Source organism: Arachis hypogaea, chromosome 10, assembly GCF_003086295.3.
Source record: "Arachis hypogaea cultivar Tifrunner chromosome 10, arahy.Tifrunner.gnm2.J5K5, whole genome shotgun sequence".
NCBI lineage: Eukaryota > Viridiplantae > Streptophyta > Magnoliopsida > Fabales > Fabaceae > Arachis > Arachis hypogaea.
In genome coordinates this window covers 111,325,024-111,344,322 of record NC_092045.1, presented here as the reverse complement: position 1 = coordinate 111,344,322, position 19,299 = coordinate 111,325,024, and the positions used below count along the sequence as shown (strand labels likewise).

At 32.5% G+C, this 19,299-nt stretch overlaps 1 protein-coding gene across 2 annotated transcripts; it reads right to left on the bottom strand.

Moving 5' to 3' along the window:
• Nucleotides 1–142: 142 nt before the first annotated feature.
• Nucleotides 143–4,252, bottom strand: LOC112716579 (nuclear transcription factor Y subunit A-10). 2 transcript variants are annotated; one of them, XM_025768511.3, is made up of 6 exons: nt 4,090–4,252; nt 3,187–3,454; nt 2,050–2,159; nt 1,894–1,962; nt 1,620–1,760; nt 143–1,003 (listed from the first exon to the last, which is right to left on the bottom strand). In XM_025768511.3, the coding sequence occupies exons 2-6, from the start codon at nt 3,419–3,421 to the stop codon at nt 581–583; spliced, it is 978 nt and encodes a 325-aa protein (XP_025624296.1). In that variant the 5' UTR covers nt 3,422–3,454; nt 4,090–4,252; the 3' UTR covers nt 143–580. The 2 variants fall into 2 exon arrangements, with proteins under 2 accessions (XP_025624296.1, XP_025624297.1); XM_025768512.3 differs by lacking the exon at nt 4,090–4,252 and adding an exon at nt 3,615–3,929.
• Nucleotides 4,253–19,299: the final 15,047 nt, after the last annotated feature.

Sequence of the window (19,299 nt, the reverse complement as noted above, 5' to 3'; positions counted from 1 at the left end):
CATTCTGATTAGATGTTAAGACTTGTATGCATGCCCAAAGAATTTACTGTGTTTGTAGATGATGCATTTGCTACAGTCTCTTGGCGATGCAATTGGAAGTGGGATCACATGAACGAACTTTAACAGATCCAAATGCTAAAGATGATCAACATTCAACATTGGTCAATAGAGGAAATCCAGACCAATGCTTTATTTCAATAACAAAGATCACTCACATGCCAAAGTATGCACCACAAAGTCGGATATCCATAATAAACACATGATTAAAACCACACATGAAACTAGAAAATTCACACTTTTATTTTAAGTATAGAGCCAAAGATATCACCATTGTCTTCCGTCTCAGGATGTCAAGCCATTAGCACACATGCCAAGACAGTCCTTGCAGATAGACAAAGACAGTAACCATAGGTAAAATTTGAGCCAAGGATGGATTGCCTTCGACCAGACAATTGGGACGAGCCGCTGTACGAAACTTGTCACAGTCAACATGAAACTGGAACATAGCTTCTTCATCTGGCCGCAGCAAGGAAGGGGTTTGGTACAACATTGCACCAAGCCCACGTGTCCTTGCCGGTAGTCAAGCATTAAGGTTGCAGCAATTGCCACCAACTGCTGCAACCCATTTGGGGGGCATGATCATATTCATGCCCCTCCCGCCGTCTATCATGTCCACTAGAGAGTGGACAGTGACGGCAGAACCAAGATGACTGATAGCAAAACTATCGAGACCTCCGCGTGAATACATGCTAGTCACCTCTGACCCGGAAATATTCGGACTGCTTCCATTAGTCTCTTTTGAAGAATTCAGAGTTCCAACCTCAGATTGCAGCACCTCAGAACTCTGAGAGCCACAAGATTGCAACTGTTCGCCAAGAGCTTTGATCACTTTGTTTCCACTTTTATCATTTTGATCATCGGAATTCTTCGTGTTCAAGAAGCGACCGCCACATCCTCTTGGTCGCCGCATTGCATGGAGATGACGTGATTCATGCATATATGGCTGTACAACATAAAGATAACTATAAAAAAACACAATACAATTTCACAAAGGAATACACATGTTGAGGTTTGACATCACCACTACCCTAGGTTTATCTTAATCAAATAACAAGACCATAATCTCACTATAGCTTGGATCTCTTAATAGAAAATGCCTTAATGATAAAATTATATTCATTAGATAAATTTCAGCTTATTATATAAGTACTTCATCTCAAATCAATCATCCTATTTTCTAATTCCAACATTGAGTTACACTCCATCTAATCTACCTTTTCACTTGAAGCTTCTAGAAACCACCCCCAAATATACCAAAACCATCTAAAATGAGATTCTATGATCTCTTCTAGAATATGCACTACATCAACTTTATATCTAAAATCTAGTGCATTAATTTACAGTTTTATCCTATTAAGTACTTGGGTCAATCAATAAAAACCTCCTTATTATGTCTACAATATTAGTCTTATTATCTCTATATTAAGCTCCATATAACATGATATTTTCCCTGCACTTTAAAAATGATAATGCAGCACTTTTTGATTCATTTGTTCACACCATGCTATCACTGCAAATAGTTTAAATGCCAATGAGGACATTAGAGGTGAGGAACCTACCTTGCGACGTTTTGTCAATTTGTTATCAAGTACAGCTTTGGCACGGGACTGCCGGCGTCTGATGATTCCATGGTACTGCTTAGCATTCACATAAATTGGTCCATCATCGGATGCCATGCTAAGTGGCAGCATTATGCGTCCCTAGATTATTACAGGTGATGCATACATGTATTAGTAGGAAGTGAAAGACTCGCATACAATGCATCAAGAAATCAAAACTGAAAGAAAAGGCATGGTTTTATAGATTAAGAAGCGCGCTGAAGTAACGACAAACCGAAATTTGAGGTCCATAAGGTGAGAAGAGCCCATAAATTTGATCCATATATGGATATTTTGCACAGATCTATAAATGGAAAGATACCAAGCATAAGCAAATCATGTCGACAAAAAATAAATAAATAAAAGTGGTTGTTTTTGTGAGAACTATTACCATTGGCTGGTTGAATCCTAGCTCGAATCTAGTGTTGGTATCAGCAAGTGGTGACTGCAGAGATATGGCTGCTTGAGGCTTTTGTGCACCACATGGCATTTTACAATCATCTGAAAAAGAAACATTTGGATGGTTATACACATGAAAGTTGAAGTCTCTTTTCTAAAGTGAACAAAAAAAATTGTTGCTTCAAAACACCAAAAGGGGGAGAAAAGAAAAAGAGTATCAGATTTTGTCTGATTATTTAAAGAAACCAATTACTCAACTCTGGAAGATCATTTAGCTTCATACTTTATGGAAATCATTATAGAGAAAAGTTTTTAGTGTTTCGTCCATGATTACTCACTAGTAGTTCAACTTCATCCTCTCTCTGTTTCTGCCACTATGTAAATGAAAGCCTCTTGGAGAATATGTTCCAACTGATGAAGTCTCTATTCTAAGGTATGTTCGGTTAGAGGGTAAAAATGAGGTGAAATTTTTCATGGATGAGCTCCATGTGTAATTTTACAAATCAAACTCATCTAGGAAAATTCTACCTATTTTTTACCCGCTAACCAAACATATCCTTAGATTATGAATTTTGTTAGTATGTTCTGGATCCATCTTTAACTAGTAGAGATACATTGCCATTTCACTTAAAAGCTCAGCCAATCTGTACACGACACCTTTTCGGTCCACCTGGCAAGATATTGCAATGAGGGCAAACTAGATTTTTCAAGAGATTACCATCCCTTTTGAGGTAATGAATTTTCCTCCAGTTTAAATACAAGTCACTAAGCAGAACACGATTTCACTTTGATATCAGTAAACCCTCTTGAAAGGTTATCTTAAAGTCTTCAGATTTCAAATGAAAAATCCATTCCCTTGCATTAGTTGTGACCCGCCATTCATAACAAGAAGCTTCACTAATGCCTTAACAAATAATTTAACTTAACAACAAAAAAAGGTCCTCATATCAGAGCTATCTAACCATGTGACCTTAGAAAAGATGCACTCCAAAGTACTTTCTAACCATCCGCGGCTTAATAGAAAAGAATATTCTCTAATTTGTCTTTGGTTTCTCAAACTATCCATAGCTTTATATATTCATCTATCAATTAACTATTCACAGTTTGGTTTAGAACACAATTGAAATACCTGGAAAGATGGTAAACTGAGTTGTATGTCCTTTCCCAGATATGTTTTCAGCTCCTCTCGCCGATTGCTTGCCGGTGTCAATTTGATCAACATAGTTAGGAATCTCCAGTGAAAAGGGTTTCATTTGGCCACAAGATTCCCCATATTGAGATCCAAAGAGACTCCACCAGGGCCCTGAAGAATTGTGAGCAATCCCTTCATGTTCCTTATTAGGATAAACACTTTGCTTCGCCATATACACCGTTCGAATCGATCCAAAAGATGATTTCTAGGATCACACAAACAATAAGAATCTCAGGATCAGAAACAACAAACCAACATAAAGTTTTGAAATAACAATTTTCCCCCAAAATAAAAAAGACAAAAGGGGATAGATAAACTGCATTAAAAGCATATTCTAATTTCCTATCGTGTTTATCTAGTCTTACTCTTGAGCATATACAACCCACAAAAGAGGGTTTGAAGGAAACAGAATATTCTTCACATCAAAACCAGAATTTCAATATCCAAAACTAATCAGTCTAATAATACAGAAACAGTAAAAGCAGAAGATTTGAATGCTTGAAAGGTGACAAAAGAGTGAAAATAAGTAGAAGATGACAAAACAAGAGGAGAGAAGAGAGTTACAATCAAAGAAAGGAACAAACAAGTAAGGAGACAACAGAAAAAGCATATAGAGTGGACTATATATACATACGGAACACAAATACAAATACAAATACAAATACAAACACAATACCCAGATGCAGAAAAGCATGCATGATGCATATATAGCACCCAGTAGCAGCAGCAGCATAAAAAGGAACTCAAAAAGGTAAAGTAGAATAGATTTGAGTAGAAAAGACTGAAAGACAGTAAACAGTTCAGACTAAGAAGAAGAAGAGAAAGGTTAGAGAGAGGTACATAGATGTGGAATAGAAATCTAACGGAGAGTAAGAAGAAAGCCCATTAGATTGGAAGCATAAACATGCCGGAAGAATAAGAAGCAAGAGAGAAACACTGCACACGCTCGCACAGAAAAGCGTACAAGTGATAATGGAAATACACTCCACTTTTCTTTTTTAAATATATATACATATATATATAGGTATATATATAGAGAGAGAAAGAGAGTAAGAAAGTTGGTAAAATAATAAAATAAAAAGTAAAGTATTTAATTGGTCCTTGTATTTGTGTGTAATCCTGTTTTAGTATTTAATGTTAAAGTGTTTTATTTGAATCTAAAAAAAATTTATTTAATTTTAATGTAGTTCTACTGTGAGATCAAAGTTAAATAATTAACGAAATAGCAGTATAAGAACAAGGTCGATAATTTGGAAAACAAGTATAAGTTCCAAAGACATAAACCGTGGATGTATCAATACATTTATTTATCGTTCACTTTAGTTATGTAGAAAATATTTAATTTAAATTATAAGAAAAATGATAAATAAATGTATTGATGCACAATTGATTTAGTGTCTTTGTCAAAATTATTGTTCTTGTATTAATGTCATGTAAGATATTTCATTAATTATTTAACTTTGACCTTATGATGGACTACATTTAAGTTAAATAAAATTTTTTTGTATTCAAATAAGACACTTTAAACCTTAAAGATCAAAACAGAATTATGCTCAAATGTAGAAGATCAATTTAATACTTTATCCTAAAATAAAATATTAATTATTATTAATTTTTTAATTTTTGTAAAATGTGTGTCTTATTATTTTAATTTAAGAGTAATTAATTCCTGAATTTAATTTAAGAGTAATTAATTCCTGAATTGATCAACTTTTTATTTTAAAGATCTTAATCTATATATATTCAATTTAAAATCTAAAATTAAATAGTGTGTTAAAATGAGAGTTTAATTATCTTAAATTAAGGTAGTAGAACTCAAACATAATAAATATGAAAATGGTAGAATTTGATATACAATTATTTTTCGATAATTTGATACTTAAAAGTTATTAGATAATTTTATATATTTGACTAAATTATTATTTAATAATTTTTAATTATTAATTTTACATAAAAATAATTAAATATAAATTTATATCAATAAAAATTACAAATTAAATAAAAATTAATCTTCTATTTATTACTTTATAAATCTCTTTATTTTGAATATTTTTTAGTTATGTTAGATATATATTAAAAAATAGTTACCAAATTAATTTTTTATATAGAATATATATTAAAATAAAAAAGACATACTAAAAATAACTTAAATATAATAATTAATTTGATAATTAATTTTTATATGTTTATAATATTTTTTATTTTAATATTTCTGCTTCTTTTTTTTTTACTTTTTTATCTTCTTTTTCTTCTTTTTTTTTTTGTAAAATTTTATATTATTATAACATATAGAGTATAAAATTTTTATTCTATATTGTTTAATATTTCTTTATTTATTATATTTTTTAAAAAATTATATTATGCACGTCTCTCTTTCTCCACTTGCTGACTGGGTAACGGTTCTATCTATTAACAAACAAAAATCTTGCGCTGATCCATCATCCATATGCATGTCTTTACCATGCATGAATTTATAAAGATACATCCAAGATAGTAAACTTTAAGATAGAAATTTGTTTTATTATTTGTCTGTATAAAAGCTCGGGACAATAGGATAGGGGTATCCATAGAATAGAAACAAAAACAAATTATAATCCTGAATTCGTTAGTAACATAAGTGTATTTCTTTTGTACTATAAATAAATTAAGAAAGGATGCAAGTTGGCTTAATTAATAATAAATTAAGTCATTCGACTATTAACTACTTTTTAAAAAAAAAAAGAAAAAAAAAAGCATATGTATCATCATCTATAAGAGGGGGTCTATTCAAATTAATTAGGAATATCTACATTATTACGATTGTGACTATTTTTTTAATAAAATCGTTTATATCCACAAAACTCAATCCTAAAATAGTTTTTTTGTTATACATTTAAATTTTTTTCACAATCAAACTTAATTAAATTGATTTAAATCCAACAAAAATCAATTTCTTTAATAAAAACATGAATATATGTTTTAACTCTTCTGCTACTAACGTAAATATGAACGTTTATATCTTTTTTTTTTTTTTTGTTCTTTCTTTTTTCTTTGTATGCTTCCTTCTTCTTCACACATTTCTCCTTTTTCTTTGTGTATTTTCTTCTCATCGTTCTTTTATTGTTATTATTATTACTGTGTCTTTTTTTCTCCTTTTCTTTCTAAGAATTTTGCAGCATTGATTTTTTTTCCTCCTAAAAGAGTGAAACAAGAAGAATTATGAAAAAAATGAAATAAGAAAAAAATGAAAAAGAAGAAAAAACAACAGAAGATGAAGAGAAAGAAGAGAAAGAATTTTGAATTATGCAAAATTTATCAAAACAAATAATACCAAAATTTTTTTAATAATAACACATAAATTTCTAAATTTTTACAACAATATTTTACTACAAAAGCACAAAAACATATTCTTTAATGCTGCATTTTTTTCTTCTTTCTTTTTTTTTTTCTGTTACTTTTATTTCTTCTTTTAAGAGCATTGCTTCTCATATTAGACTTGAATGAATATTTTTGTAATGTATATATTGCAATCTTATTTAGCTAAATGAATGTAGGTTCATTATCTTCCTAGTAATTTTGCAGCATTATGTGTTTCTGCTTCTTCTTTGTTTGATTTTTGTTTTGTTTTTATTCTTGTTAAGCGAGTAAAATAAGAAAAATCATGAGAAGATAAAATAAGAAAGAAAAAGATGAATAAGAAAAGAAGAAGAAGGAGGAGGAGGAGTTTTAAGTTATCATTAAGTAAATTTTGGTGCATTGTGGATTTAAATTAGGCGCATTTTTTGTGTGTGCTTGTTTTGAATTGGGTTTGTTTATATGTCGTTATCATTAAGTAATTTCGGTACATTTTAGATTTAAATAAGGTGCACTTGGTCTGTACTTATTTTGAACCAAGTTTGTTCATGTATCGTCATCGTTAAGTAATTTTGGTGCATTTTGGATTTAATTTTGGTGCATTCTAAATTTCAATAAAATGCACTTTTGGTCTAAACTTGTTTTGAACTGAGTTTGTTTGTGTGTCGCCATCATTAAGAAATTTTGGTGTATTTTGGATTTGAACTGTTATACATATAAGAAGAAGACGACGATGATGATAATAATGATGATGATGATGGAGGAGGAGGAGGAGGAGGAGGAAAAGGAAAGAGGAAATCGAAGAAATTGAAATGAGAAAAGAAAGAAGAGGAAAAGGAAGAGGAGGAGGAGATGGAGGTGGGGCGTAGTAGTAGTGACGACAATAATAAAAGAGAAAGATGAGGAAAAAGGAGAAGAAGAAGAAGAAGACGACGACGACGACGATGATAATAACAATAATGATAATGATGATGCATGATAATGACGATGATGATGACGATAGAAAAGAAAGAGGAGGAAAGGAAAGGAGAAGAAGAAATTTAAATGAAAAAGGAGGAGGAGGAGGAGGAGGAGGAGGAGGAGGAGGAAGAAGAGGTGATGACAAAGATTATGATAACAAAGAGAAAGATGAGGATAAAGGAGAAAGAAAAAAAGAGGAAATAACAACAACATAGGAGAAGAAAAAAGAGAAGAAGAAGCTACAACAACATGGATGAAGAAGAGGCGCGCGTAAATGTAAAACAAAAATGATTGATTATATATTAAGGTGAATGCTAATGCATTTAAAAAAAAGCAACAATTCAAATGAAAATGACAAAAACATCTTTTTATGAAAATGCTTTGTTTAAAAGTGTGATTTATTTATTTAGTCACATTTTAAACAAATACAACATTTTTTATAAATATTAAAATCTAATTATACAATCTATCATCCAAAGATAAAAAAAATATTTTCACACGAAAACAGTTATAAAATCTTCATTGTAGTATCCACCTTTAAAAAAAATAAAAAATAATATTTTTTAAAAATTAACTTGTTATTAAAGATAAAAAATAAAAAGTAAAATATCTTAACTAAATCTTAAATTTTAAATTTTAAAATTTAAATTTAAATTAAAAAGCATTTAAAAATAAATCATTATATATATTGTTTAAACTTTAAACCAAACCCATGCATTATTTCTTCATTGAATTGCAAAGAGGATTAACATTTGTTGATATTGGATTTAACAATTCACATAAATATAAAAGACACTTATCGAAGAAACAAGACCTAATACTTTTTTATGGATTCAGTAATCCAAAAGACTGACACTCATTTTATTTTCTAATATTTCCATCACGTCCTTTTTGGCTGTACTTTCTCGTTGTGCTAAATTTCTTTTAGTTTTCTCAAACCAAAAATAGGAGTGGTGGAAGAGTTGATGTTGGGTATGGTGGCCAGTGCCAATATTTTAACGACCACTCATCTATTTGTGGAAATATTCTCAACTGTTTATATCTTATTTTATATTATTCTCATCACTTAATAATTAATTTATAATGAGTACGTAGTACAAGTGGCTGGTAATTAATAAATTTTAGATATTTATTAGGCTTTATATTGTGGTCCTCGTCTCTATTTATCGATCCTTAATTAGTTTTAAATGCATTGTAATAACCTCATTTTTCTATTGAAGGTTTTGGTTATTTTTTCAAAAAAGTTGTCTCCATCGATCATTTTGTTTATATATGTAAGTGCTTTGCTATGTATGAATAGAATTAATAGTATGTAGCAGTGTTGTTTCCTGACTCGGATAAGTCACAAGTGTGTATTTATATATGTTAATGTTACCATTTGAAATATCTAACATTCTATTTACAACAAGAGATTTCAATCAAGTTAAGTGCATAAAAAATAAAGATAGAGAGATACTAGTTTAAGAAAAGAAGATTAATGAAAAGCGGAAGAATTACTTTTATGAATTATTTAATGAAAGACAGAAGACTCTTCTGAGTCTTAGTCGATTATGCATAAAAGAAGAAGATCAAAACTTTGACTACTATCAAAGGATTCGAGATTTTAAGGTAAAAAAAGCTCTAAAGTAGATGAAAAATAGCAGAACAGTAGGACCTGATAATATTCCGATTAAGATTTGGAAGGACTTTGGAGAGAAAGGCATTAACTGGTTAACCAAGCTTTTTAATGAGATTTTTAAGGTCAAAGAAGATGCCTAATGAGTGGAGAAAAAGCACCTTGATACCTATCTACAAAAATAAGGGGGATATACAAAGTTGCGAAAATTATAGAGGGATCAAGTTCATGAGCCAAACCATGAAGTTATGGGAAAGGGTGATAAAACGGAGGTGGAGAAAGAGACACAAGTAACAGAGATCCAATTTGGATTTATGCCAGACAGATCCACCACCGAAACGATATACTTGTTAAGAAGGATTATGGAGAGGTATTATAGTAATAAAAGGGATCTACATATAGTGTTTATTGATTTAGAAAAAGCGTACGATAGGGTGCCAATGGAGGTCTTATGGAAGGTTTTAGAAAAAAGGAGAGTAAGGATCACATATATTCGTGTAATTAAATACATGTATGATGAGGCCACAACTAGTGTGAAGACTCAACGTGGTGTGACAGAGAAATTTCCTATTGGTATAAGATTACACCAAGGATCATCCTTAAACCCATATCTTTTCACATTAGTCTTGGAAGTACTCACAGAGCACATCTAAGAGCCTGTGCCATGGTACATGCTTTTTGCCGATGATATCGTCCTTATGGGAGAGTTAAGAAAAGACCTAAATAAGAAGTTGGACTTATGAAGAGAAGCTTTAGAAGTGTATGGTCTGCGCATAAGCCGTAGCAAGACAGAATATATAGAATGTAAGTTCAGTTTGAGAAGGGAAAACCCTAATATAGAGGTGAATATTGGAGAAAACATCCTACCAAAAGTTAAAAATTTTAAGTATCTTGGATACATCATACAGGATAATGAAGAGATTGAATAGGATGTAAATCATAGGATCCAAGCAGGTTGGTCAAAATGGCGGAGTGCATCTAGTTTTATATGCGACTAAAAAGTGCCTTTAAAATTTAAAGGTAAATTCTATCGCACTGCTATAAGACTGGCTATGTTTTATGGTACAGAGTATTAGGCGGCCAAAGGGGAGCACGAACATAAGTTGAGTGCGGCAGAGATGAAGATGTTGAGATGGATGAGTGGTCATACGTGATTGGATAAAATAAGGAATAAAGATATAATGAAGAGAGTTGGAGTAGCACCTATTGTGGAAAAGATGGTTGAATCGCATCTCAGGTAGTTTGTACATGTGAGAAGAAGACCGACAGAACATCCAGTCAAGAGGGTGGATGAGATGGAAGATAGATAAGGGGTGAAAAGCAGAGAAAGACCTAAGAAGACTATCTATGATGTGGTCAAACAAAATCTACATGTAAACAGTCTCTTTGTTAACATGATACATAACAGAATACAATAACATCATTTAATTTATGTAGCTGACCCTATCTAGTGAGATAAAGCTTTGTTGTGTCGTCTGTTTACAACTAAATACTTTAAGTTGAATACTATTTGCCTTCATAGTTCAAGTTTGGGTTGCATTGGGCTGTTTTTTAATTATTGCCGGCGATAGGATAAGATTTTAATAGAAATTGAACAATCTATTAAAATGATATATGTGAAAAAAAATAAAATAATGCTCTTCATCACCTTTGACCTTCATTTCATTAGCCGGCTATATATATTAATGCTTTTAAAAAATATGACCAAAATATAATAATGTTGTCTATATATTAGTTAAGGTAACGATCTCTCTCTGCATTAACTTTTACTTTGCAATTGAAGCTAAGGCTCCATTGTGAAATAAACATCTAACTTCGCTCTTTTTCGTCACCTTTATTTAGTTACTTGCTCCCTTAGATTCTTTTCTTACGATAAGAACATCTGTTATCTAATAATAATAATAATCATATATATAATGGATAATGCAAATTAAAGAATACAGTGTATATCTCACTTTTTACAAGATAAAATAAAATCACTATCTGCATTGGTTGTTTCTGGTGGCAAATATAGGTTTACTTTAATTTACAAAAATTGTTTTTTTGGGGTAGAAGTCTAATAATATATCATCCTTATTATTGTCTCTTGAATTATTACGTAACTAGCTATATGCTTATTAATAAGGATGTCTTTGTAATTTGAGTAAGCTAAGGATAGCAATGCGATTCATGGAATAAGATCCTATTCTTGCTTTCGTCTCCGTTTAATAAAATATTCTCTATTTTCATTTTATCCTTATTACATGTCTCTATTTTCTTTTGTGAAGGAGACAGATATTTGATGTCTCTATAAATATTAAGTTTTTATTTTTTTTAAAAATTAATACAATCATATAAAATCTAATACAATTCAACCAAATATATTAAATTAAAACACAATCCAAATACAAATTTAACATAATTAATGTATACACAAAATTTTTAACATATAAATTAACATAAAATAAAATAAAAAAGCTTTCAACAAAAGTAGAATATAATAATTCTTAGTAACCAATCATAATTCGGTGATAAGATTCTCTTCTTATAATGACATAAATTTAAATAATTAACTATTATAAATTTAAATATTATATACATTATTAATTTATTTTTTGATAAAACTTAAAAAAATCATTAAACATACACTTATATAAAGGTATTTAAGTAATTTTTTTGCGAAAATTTGGCGAATTTTCGAATACTTCAATCTTTATCTCTGCCTCATTTATTGTGAGATAGATCCCATCCTCATAGAAATTTTGTAAGTTTTCGTTAGCTCTCTCATCATGGATAATTCTCTCACATATGACATATCTGAGTTTGTTAATGAAAATAGATATGCTTCTCTTCCATTGGATTTTAAGTTTTCTGAGAGCCTCCAACTAACTACTTTATACATGATAGGTGTCTTTAATTTATATATAAAAACAAAATAATAAAAGTGATTTAATTAATATATATTATAAGAATATAATAAATTAAGATTATTATTAATAAAAAATTTTAAATATTTTATTTTAATAAATACACAATAATTACATTAAAAATTAAATTTTACATAATTTTTCATAATAAATTTTTTAATTAATAATTTTAAGATGGATTTCCCTAGGGAGACAATGGACTATTTGTACAATGTGTACAATGGCTATTGAGTTATGAAATGAACATCCCCTATACTATTTAGAATAACCATCCGAGTACAAGGGATAATAAACATCTTCTCGAAAAATTAATTTAATTTTTGGGTTCACCAAAAATCGAACTCTTGACCTTTCGAATCTAGCGCTTTAATACCATGTCATGATACCACTCATCCTAAAAACTTTAGTTGATGAAAAAATGTAACACTAATAATTATATCTCTAATACTCCATCAACTTACACATTGTATAAATATTTCATTGGCTTCTCATACTTTCTCTTTTAAGATATGTCCTAAATCCTAATAAAAAGTGTTGCGTTGGTATTCTCCATACGGATGTACTGCTACCGACGATGCTCCTCTAATCTCGGAGAGTTATTTACGAGAATTTGATTAGCCATTTTAGGGATGGGGTTCGGAATTGAAGGACCACAACACACACACGCATGCTTATGTACGAATTTAATTAAATCAATTTTTCCAACTAATATCAATTAAATTTTTAAAATAATTTCGTATTTTAATTTTTGAATATTAAATTTTAAAATATCATATATACGTTGGTCGTTAAATTTTTGTTATTATAATATCACAATTAATTGCAATTTTAAAGCTGCATCATGAGTTCTGAGTTCAGATGAAATTCACAATTTGAAACAATGGTTAAAGAAGGTAAAAAAAAATAATGATGAGCGCCGTTTAGTTTTTTTAACGTGAGGAGTACATACTCTTTCAACTTGTTCTGATAGAATTTTTTTTAAAATAGAATTTTTGTGTTGTCTAAATCAATATTTAATTTTGTCAATTTCTTTCTTTTAATTCTTTCTTTGTTTCTTTTTTTATTCCTTTCCTTTAATTTGTCATGAGAGTTCTTTCATAGAATTGTTGCAATTTGGAAAGACTCGTGACAGTTCATAACTTTAAAGGGATGTGTCAATCTCACTTCTCTGAAATTGTGTTTCTATGTGAAACCAATCTCGTCTGATAGAAAGTAAGTTGAGATCTTGTTATTTTACAGAATGGAAGATTGTTAGTTGACGGGTACAGCTAGTAGATTGGCTTTAGCATGGAAGGAGGGAACAACGGTTGAGATTCTTGCTGAAAAAGAGTTTTTCATAGCTATCAAGGTAACTGACCATGCTTTGAAATGTTCTTGGGGGCTGATTAGGGTACATTTAAATTGCTTGGATAGGATTCGGTCTACCCAATACACAGAACTTTCTTCTTTTGTACAAGGTTCTTTTGGAAAAATTATAATTATGGGTGATTTCAATGCTATAGTGAATCTCGATGAGAAGGAAGGAGAAGGGGTTAAAATCAGCTTCATTTATTTCTAAAATTGTGAATTTTATTGATGGTGGTGGACTGAAGGACTTCGGCATGATTAGGAGAAGATTCACCTGGACTAATAGGCGATGAGGGCAGGACCAAATCAGGGAGCGGCTTGACCGTGCACTTACAAACGGTGAGTGTATGGATTGTTTTTCATCAGTCTTGCTATCTCGACTCGCAAAAAATAGTTCAGATCATGCGCCTATCCTCCTTGATACAAATCCAGTCATAGAAAAATCTAATCGGAGGTTTAAGTTTCAGGAGAGATGGTGTGGTTTAGAAGAAATTCAGGTAATTATCACTAAAGCTTGGAAAGAATGGGTGGATGGCTCAGTGATGTTTGTTTTGACTCAAAAATTGAAGCATTGTAGGCACCGTATTGTTCAATGGCAGTAGCAGAACAAATCTAATTCAAAGATGGATATTGGTGAACTCACATCTCAGCTTGAAATTCTCAAAGAGGAGGATATTACAGGGGGAGAACGGGTTGAAGCCTTGGAAAATAAGGGGAAAAAAGAAGAAATCTTTAGTGAAAAGTGGCAAAAAGAAGGGGACAAAAATACAATTTCTTTCACCAATCATTCCGATCCAGAATCCGGAGAAATAAAATTTGGAAATTCAAAAAGAATGATGGTACGTATGCTACCATCCGTGAAAAAAATTGTACAAGTAGCTGAAACATACTTCAAGGATATCTTCACATCAATTAACCAAGCTAATCCGGCACATGCATTCGAAGATTTTGAAACCAAGTTTCAACAACTATGAACAGAAAATTAACTAGATCGATCAGTTTTGATGAGGTAAAACGTGTTGTCTTTAGTGTTCACCTCTAGAGCGCCCATGGTGATGATGAATTTACGGCTAAATTCTTTCAAGTATACTGGAGTTTAGTAGGGGAAGATGTTTTTAAGGCTGTCCGCAGTTTCTTTGTCAGTGGTAGACTACTAAAGAGCTTCAATCATACACAAATCTGTCTCATTCCTAAGATTCCTGATGCAAAGGATATGACATAGGTTAGACCCATCAACCTTTCTTCAGTTGTGTATAAGATTATTTCTAAAGTACTAGCCCATCGGCTACAGAAATTTATGACTTCGCTGATCAACCCTAATCAAAGTGCCTTCATTAAGGGTAGATTGATTTCAGACAATGTCTTAGTCGCTCATGAATGTATGCACTATCTAAAGACAAAGAAGGGGGCCTATTGAGTGAAATGGCTGTTAAATTGGATATGAGGAAAGCCTATGATCGTGTTGAGTGGCATTTTTTTGGGTTCATTTTGGAGAAGCTGGGATTTGAATCTAGGTGGATTGGTTGGATACAAGAGGTGGTGACTACAGTTTTTTACTCTGTCGTTGTTGAAGGTCAACCTTTTAGTTTTTTTTTTAAACCAAATAGAGGTTTCCGTCAAGGAGACCCTCTATCTCCATACCTTTTTCTTTTATGTGCAGAAGGATTATCCTTTTTGCTAAATAAGGCAGAGCAAAACGGTCTCATTGAAGGTATTCAGATCAACCGAAGTTGTCCTACTGTTAATAATTTTTTGTTTGTGGATGATTCAATCTTTTTTTTCAAGGCGTCAGAAAACAGTTGTGAAAGCATTCTCAGTCTTCTTCAGTCATACGTGGGGTTCAGTGGCCAAAAAGTTAATTTGCATAAATCAGCTATATTCTTTAGTAATAATACTCCTCCCGCTGGTCGATTACTTCTGGCTCGGAAATTGAAATTTGATCATATTGGTGCATAGGATAAATATTTGGGTCTTCCATCTACAGTCCAAAAATAAAAAAAACCACCTTCGGAGAAATCAAGGACAAGGTGAGGAAGCGAGTTCAAGGGTGGAAAAGAAAACTTCTCTCCTCTGCAGGCAGGCATGTTTTAATCAAAACTATTGGGGAGGCTATCCCAATTTATTCATTATCATGTTTCTGTCTTCCTAGTACTTTAATTAGGGAGATTCACAACATACTCTCCCAATTTTGGTAGGGTAAAAAAGATACAGAGCGAAAAATGGAATGGGTTAGTTGGGATACTATGACAAGACCAAAATTAGAAGGTGGACTAGGTTTTAAGGACCTAGAGGCTCAGAATTTGGCGCTATTAGCAAAACAATGTTGAAAAGTTATCTCTCAACCACAATCACTTCTATCTAGACTCCTCAAAGTTAAATATTTTCGATACAGTTCTATAATGAATGCAGAGATCGGAGTGACAAACCCCATTTGTAGGGTTTATCTTGTATTGGTTTTAAGAGCTTTTATCACCTTTTACCCACATTTATTCAATGAAATAGCATGGTTTTGTGATTGTCTCCTTATTTGTGCTTAGATGTGAAAACATGCTTTTTAGGACTTAAAATAGCTAAATCTAATTCTCTTTGATTCCACTAGATGCCTTGATATGTTTGTTAGTGATTTCAGATTGAAAAGGCTAGGAATGGATCAAAGGAGTGAAGAGGGAAAGCATGCAAAGTGGAGAAATCATGAAAAGTCAAAGAAGTTGAACTCGCCCATGGACGCGCGCGCGCACCTGCAAATGACCCCATGGACGCGTACGCGTGCTGTGCGCGTACGCGTCGGTGTTGGTTTATGATTTTTTTAATGAAAACGTGGCCAACGAATTCTGAAGGGTTGTGGGGCCCAATCCTAACCAACTTTGGCGCCAAAGATGCTATTTAAAGCCAAGGATTAAAGAGCAAAGGGGACTCCAACTCATTAGTTCATTTTTCACTCATTAGGATTAGTTTAGAAGTAGTTTCTAGAGAGAGAAGCTCTCACTTCTCTCTAGAATTAGGATTAAGATTAGGATTAGTTCTTAGATCTAGGTTTTAATCTTTGCTTTCTTCTACTTCTACATCTCAATTCCTTGTTGTTAGATTCATTCTTCTTCCATTCTTTTGTTGTAATTTCCTTTATGTTGTTCTTACATTTTGTTGTAGATCTACTATTGTTCCTTCCATTTTCTTTCAATTCAATAAGAGGTAATTCATAATAATTGTTCTTCTTTGCTTTTCTATTGTTGATCTCTTGCCTTTGTAGTTAGATCTCTCTTTAATTCTTGCATTTAATAATGTTTACTTCTATTGCACTCTATGTGTTTGTTGAAATGTCTCTTTTAGTTTTAGTGTAGATTTTGTTCCTCTTGGCCTAGGTAGAGTAATTAGTGACACTTGAGTTATCTAATTCCTTTGTTGATTGATAATTGGAGAGATTGCTAATTGGTTTGGAGTGCACTAAAGCTAGTCTTTCCTTGGGAGTTGGCTAGGACTTGTGGCTCAAGTCAATTCATCCACTTGACTTTCCTTTATTTAGTAAGGGTTAACTAAGTGGTAGCAATGAACAATTCTCATCACAATTGAGAAGGATAACTAGGATAGAACTTCTAGTTCTCATACCTTACCAAGAGCCTTTTATAGTTGTTATTTTATTTTCATTGCCATTTACTTTCATGTCTCTTATCCAAAACCCCAAAATAACTCAAACCAATAACAAGACACTTTATTGTAATTCCTAGGGAGAACGACCCGAGGTTTGAATACTTCGGTTTATAAATTTAGGGGTTTGTTACTTGTGACAAACAATCTTTTGTATAAAAGGATTAGTGATTGGTTTAGAAACTATACTTGCAACGAGAATTCATTAGTGAAATTCTAAACCGTCAAAAATCCATTCGTCAAAATGGCGCCGTTGCCGGGGAATTGCAATGGTGTTATGTTATTGGTTATTGTATATATGTGAATATTGTAAATATGTTTGCTTTTTGCTTCTTTGTTAGTTTTTAGTTTGTTCTCTTTATTTGTTCCTACTTTTTGTTTTTGCCCTCTCCTATTATCATGAACTCTCACTTTGGCTATGAGTGTAGTTACAATTATGTTGTAGGTGATGAGAACTATAATGAAGATGTGTATCAAGGATGGGATAACCAAAGGTGGGAGGAGCCATATGCATATGATCAATCTTCTTGGCAACAACCTCCACCAATGAACTATGAAGAAGAGCCATTCCATGATGCATACCAATCAAATGGCTATGGTGAATCTCCTTGTGACTTTCAAGAACCACCACCATATGCTTATGAGTCATATCCTCAACATGACCCTCAACCACACTCACAAGCCTATTTTCAACAAACACCTCCATATGACCATGATCCTTACCCACCATACCAACCTCCTTTTGAACCATATGAGCCATACATGGAACCACAATTCCAAGATTACTACTCCCAAGAACCACCTCAATACCCACCACCACCTTACCAAGAAGAACCACCTTCCTATAATGAACCCTTTCTCCAAAATGATGAACCCTCCCATCCACCCCAATCTCTAATGGATGAAACCCTCGGCGCTCTTCTTCAAGGACAAGAGGAGATGACAAGGGATGTGCAACAATTCATGACCGCCTTGGATGAGGTGGTAAACCGGCTAGCATCCCAACTTTTGGACACTCAAGAAACTCCCATGGATACATGTGGAGAATCTAAAGAGGAGCATAGCTTAAAGAAGAGATTGGAAACGTCGGTGGAAAAGGAGGAATGCTACTTTGTGTTAGAACAATTGGAGGAACCTATGACCATTGAAGAAAAGGAAGAAGTGGTTGAAGACTTAGGAGATGCGAAACTTCCATGGGAGCCTAGAGTTATAGAAAACCCCTCCAAGAAGATTGAAGTTGATGTTGAGGAGGAATGTGCACAACCTCCAAGGCATATCCCATATGAAGACTTGGAAGGAGTAAAACAAGAATTGAGTTCCCTTGGTGATGAAGATCATGCATCCAATCTTCTTGGTGAAGAATCCTTTGAATTTGAAGAACCTTCTCCCAATGAATTTGAAAGTGATGCGGAGGTAGATTTCTCTCAACCTCCCATTTATGACTTGAGTGATGGAGAAGAGTTAGAAGAAGTTGATGAACAAAGGATTGAAAGTGAAGAGGTTTGTGAAAAGGTGGAGGCAATTAAGGAAGCAAACAAGGGAGTAGAGCTTGCAAGCACATTGGAAATACCTCTCCCCAAGCCACCACCATCCACTCTCTCATTCAAGTGGGTAAATTCCTTATACTCAAGCTTTATTATTCCCCTTGAATATGGTTTGCTTGAAACAGATGGTCAACTTAGATATATTTGTGGCTTTAAGAGTAAAAAGGAGATGGTTAGTGGTTTGAAATATCATTCTAGGTTCATTATGGTTGCATGCTCAAAGCTTAATTGTAAAGGTTGGTGTATAACTAGAGTACATGGGTCTAGAAGGATGTTTGGTCACTTTGTTGAGAATTCACCTTGCTCACAACCCACATGGATTAATGAAAATCAACTTGGAGATGGGTGTGAAGACAAAATATGGGATCCGGGAACACATGAGGATCAACATTGGGAGCCTATGGTTTGTGAAGAACTCCATCAAAACTTGGAGATATTAATCTTGAATAATGAAGCTTATTGGAAGTCCAAGTATTGGTGGAAGTTCCAAGATGAATACAAGCACAAGCCACCTTGAGAGGAGCTCCCCATAAGTCCAACTTAAGGATAATAAACAAAAGTGCTAGGTGGGAGACACCCCACCATGGTAAAATCCTTTCATTTTCTCTTTTGTAAATACTAGTAGAATTAGTTTAATTTCATATTTTTATTGGTTTGTTAAGTTTAGTTAGAAGTAGAATATGCTAAATAAGGTTTTAAAGTG